Here is a 5,000-nt window from a genome sequence, read left to right on the forward strand (position 1 = left end):
TCCACCCACGCACATTACCACCAGCAATATGCATCAGGGTTGGAGCGAAGTTGGGCCCCCCTTCCAATCCTCTCCATCCTCTCCCATGTCATGTACAGTGATGTAATGTGTAATGCAAAGCCACCTAATGTACTGTGCTTGAACTGGTATGCTCGGAGAACTAGTTCTGCTCAACACTAAGACATACACTATTAAATAAACATCTGCTTTATACTAACAACAGGGTTAAATGCCCTAAAAACTTAGACTATGCCCTAAGTTTTATGCCCTAAAACTTAGACTATGTCCACACCACTTGTATGAATGCCAACGCCAGCGGACTCAAGCAAATGCCCAGGGTTTATATATCCTGGCACTCCATACACGATGAAGAAATCATCCTCTCCATGAGCCTAGTGGGACTACTGTAACATCAACCTTCTCTTCCTCCACTAGCTGTGTTCATCATCTCTTCCTCCTCCTCCTCTTCCTCCTGCTGCTGTTCTGTCTCCCAGTCTTTTGGTGACTCCGGTAACAATTGTGACTGTCAGACTGCGTGACACAACACAACGCTATTAAGTTTCCTTTTTTCATTCTATACCTCTTTAAAAAGGACAATACCTGCTCCTCTTTTTCTTCTGATGGCCTGGGTACGTCAGTGGCCTCCGGTGCTATCTCTCTTTTTCTTTCTCTTTCTCTCACTCTCATTTGTTCTTCACCTTTTTGTCTCTCTCTTCTCCTCCCTTCATCGCCTTTTTAGCAGTCCCTCACTATCTTCCTATTCTTCCCCCCCCTCTCTCTCTCTCTCTCTCTCTCTCTCTCTCTCTCTCTCTCTCTGTGGTGAATGGCCCCTCCCAGTGTCCCGGGACCACACAGGCGCAGAGGGCACCTGCTACGTCCAGAGCTGATGAAGTACAGCCATACACATCCATTATCCTCTACAAAACCACCACAGAGGCTGTGTGTAGGTGTTCTTGGGTGTGTGTGTGCGGGGGTGTATGTGTGTGTGAGTGAAAGTGTGTGTGAAAGTGCCTCTGGGTGTATACGGGTCCACAGTCCACAGGTGTGTGCGCGTGAGTAAGTGTCTGTGTGTGTGTGTGTGTGTGTGTGTGTGTGTGTGTGTGTGTGTGTGTGTGTGTGTGTGTGTGTGTGTGTGTGTGTGTGTGTGTGTGTGTGTGTGTGTGTGTGTGTGTGTGTGTGTGTGTGTGTGTGTGTGTGTGTGCATTTTTTTTCTCCGCCTCTGTATTTCTTCGGTTTCATTTCTCCAGGTGGCTCTCTTCAATGTAGAGGCTATTGAGAGCCTTTACTCATTCATCACCCCACGGGCACACACACACTACAATATAATTGTGATAAACTGCCAACCACTTGATTTTAAAAACACCACACACACGCACACACACACATGCAGGCATGCACACACAAACACACACGCGCGCGCACACACACGCACGCGCGCTAACACACGCACACACACACACACACACTTCAAAACAAGTGGATAGATGACCAAAATCTCTTGTAATGACGTCTGTAGATGACTTTAATTATTTTAATGGAGAGACATCAGGGACGATTACTGCCATAATAATAGAGTGATGGGGAATATCTCTTGGGGAATATCTCTTGGCACAGTATTGCACAGTAGATGAATATATCTTTTGAGTGGGGCAACAATGCTGAAATACAGTAGGATGAGATAAAGTAGAGCAGAGTTTCCCAACCTTTTTTGTCCTGCGTACCCCCTAATCCATTTTTCCATATGACGAGTGCCCTCACTTATGCTCATACTGTATCTGTTCCTCTATCCCAGGGATGTCAAACTCAGGGCTGGGGGCCAAATTTGGCCCGCGAAGCCATTTTATTCGCCCCGCGAGATAATTTTAAATATCTATTACAGTTGGCCCACATACACCTTAATGTATAGCGTAACATGACTTGAACATGAAATTTGCTGTGTCACAGGATGTGCAGACACATTTGAACTAACAAATATGATGGGAAAGAGTGTGTGTGAAATTTAACTATGAATATGAAGTGCATGTACACACAGTTTTAGTCCATTTTTAAAAATAAATGTTGAGTTCGGCCCGCGACTTCGTTCCAGATTTTGATTTTGGCCCTCAGTCAATTTGACTTTGACACCCCTGCTCTATCCCAATGTGACTACACTCCATACAGTATATTTGTTATTATTACATTTTTCCACGTACCCCCTATAGAGTGCTTGCGTTACGTACACCTAGTGGTACACGTTGGGCGACGCTGGAGTAGATTATGAGGCTAACTTTTTTTTTTTATCGTGGGGGGTTTGGGGGAGATTTATGCCTTTACGCTGGGAAATGACCCAGGCCAGATTCGAACCTGGGTCGCGATGGGTAACCAAATGTACTGTCTATGGTATGGCCGCCTTTAGCACAGAGTTCCCCCCCAGTAGATTACTTTGTCTTTTGAGGTGAGCAACAGCCATAATTGAGATACAGTTTGAGGCCAGCTATTCTGAGTGACGGTGATCCTCCATTGTGGCTCTGTTTCAAAGGGAGCTGTTTGGCGGCCCACTGGGGTGTGGCAACTGTGCTGCAGAGTAGAGCCGTGGCAGTGCTGTTGTGACATGCATGCCGCTGAGATGACCCTTTGGTAAACATCATGGCCGCCCATTGTTGTGACGAACTGGAGGGCCCCCTGGAAATCCCCAGGCCCAACCACAGTGTCAACACACACGCTAAAACACACACACACACACACACACACACACACACACACACACACACACACACACACACACACACACACACACACACACACACACACACACACACACACACACACACACACACACACACACACACACACACACACACACACACACACACACACACACACCAATCCCTAGGCCAACCACATCGTCAATCCTCCCTCCACCTATCCTTGAGACACACACACACACACACACACACACACACACACACACACACACACACACACACACACACACACACACAACAATCCCTAGGCCAACCACATCGTCAACCCTCCCTCCACCTATCCTTGAGACACACACACACACACACACACACACACACACACACACACACACACACACACACACACACACACACACACACACACACACACACACACACACACACACACACACACACACACACACACACACACACACACACACACACACACACACACACACCAAATCTGCTTTGCATTAGCCCTAAAGCCCACGCTTCTACCAGTTCCTGTGATGTTCTGCATGTGCTTACAAGTCATAATGACAGATCAGTACACAGTTTATGTGCTTTGTTATTATCCCTTGTACCCACTGCAAGTCAAGTTGGCGTAAAGCAAGTCAGTCTATTATCAGCCCCGGTGGTGTGAGAGAGGTTTCGATGGGAAATCGGTTTCGAATAAACTTTATAAGCCCACTTCCGCAGAGCCAGAGGAGGACAGGAGCCTGGACTTATCTATTTTTCCAGGAGGAAGATATTTTTTCCTGCTAGAGTAAGACTTCATTTGCAAGTGGAGAAGTAGAAGAAATAGCTGAAAAAGGGACAGCGACGATAAAGAGGACCACTTCTGCTAGATCGCTAAGGGGACCTTCATGGCCGACTCTGATGGCCTTTATGTAAACGTATACCGTATCCCGTTACAGACAACCTGCCGATATCACCATGTGGTACACGTTTACATTACAGGTATCCTCTAAATACCACCCGCATTTAGCAACTCTGGCCCGTGGGGTCATTTTTATTTGGCCTGCAAGATCATGTCAAATCTGTCTATTACAGCTGGCCCACATACACCATTCATATGTATATTGTATCATGACTTGAACATGAAATCTGGTGTGTCATAGTGGACTGAAGCCAATATAAAATCTCCCACTCATACAACAGATTATGGTTAGGCACAATTAACCTTCCATGAGTGTTTGTGAAATGTGGCTTTGAATATGAGTGAATGCTGGCTAATATAATTGATTTACATATTGTATGTATACCTTACCATCTTCTCTTTGCTCTAAAACCAATCACTTTATTCAGTACCAAGGGCCCCGATATATAAGCTTACACTTGGCTTGGACCCTTTTCACCATGCTGATAAACTTTGTATGGGTCATGTAATTGAAAGATATATGATGGCGTGAAGAAATATATATTAATGTATTCATTCATTTCTTCATTCAAAATGATCCGAGTAGTTACCTCAGCGTCCTGCATCCTGAGGTTGTAGGTCTTCTCCAGGACCTGTAGAGCACCCCCACTCATCTTCTCCTCTTCTAGAAGAAACTCCAGAAGCAACACGATCTGCTCTGGACCCATCTGAAATAACACACACACGGAAAGAGAGAGAATTGCGTGTTAATGGGGTGTGCCTGCCGCCAAAAAGCAACACGAGCAAACCTGAATGCCACACTGTCGCTTGGAAGCCACCGCGGTCGGGAATCGGACACCTTTTCCTCTCAATTCCGTGTCGCAATGCTCCAATAATTACGCGCTGCAGCACTGAGCTAAATAGAGCAATCCATCAATCGGACTGGAATTCACCGAGCTGGGACTTCAAACGAAAAAAACAACAACAACAAAAAACAGGCCTCAGAGGAGATAGAGAGAGTGAATCCCTCAGGTATTCAAGGTATTTGGGGGCTCTAGGAAAAGAGAAAACTGTTGGGGAGGGCCCCCGTCAAGAGATTTTGAAGTCAGTATGATTACCAGAGGCCCTATTTCATCTGGGGGCCCTAGGCAATTGCCTAGTTTGTTTGCCAGGTTGTGACAGGCCTGGAATAGGCTACTGGTACCTGGCACTAACAGAGGCCGAATATCTTCATCAAGGTGTATCAAACTAAAGGAAGAATAACTGTGAGCGTAATTTTTAAACACTATGAGATCTTTCTTTTCTCTCTCTTTTTTTTTAAATAAATAAATAAACAGGGCCTTTTTTGCCTTTATTGTGGATAGGACAGTGAAGACTGTGACAGGAAGAGAGTGGGAGAGAGAGACGGGGTAGAT

The 5,000-nt window shown here is 45.7% G+C and overlaps 1 protein-coding gene across 2 annotated transcripts in view; it reads right to left on the reverse strand.

Annotated features, from left to right (window-relative positions):
• Positions 1–5,000, reverse strand: part of aopep (aminopeptidase O (putative)) — a 131,669-nt gene that overhangs the window by 30,538 nt on the left and 96,131 nt on the right. For both annotated transcript variants that reach the window (XM_063186207.1, XM_063186206.1), the window contains exon 14: positions 4,197–4,313. In XM_063186207.1, the coding sequence (XP_063042277.1) occupies positions 4,197–4,313 (117 nt within the window). The remainder of the gene's footprint in view (positions 1–4,196; positions 4,314–5,000) is intronic.

Source organism: Engraulis encrasicolus, chromosome 21 (genome assembly GCF_034702125.1).
Source record: "Engraulis encrasicolus isolate BLACKSEA-1 chromosome 21, IST_EnEncr_1.0, whole genome shotgun sequence".
Lineage (NCBI taxonomy): Eukaryota > Metazoa > Chordata > Actinopteri > Clupeiformes > Engraulidae > Engraulis > Engraulis encrasicolus.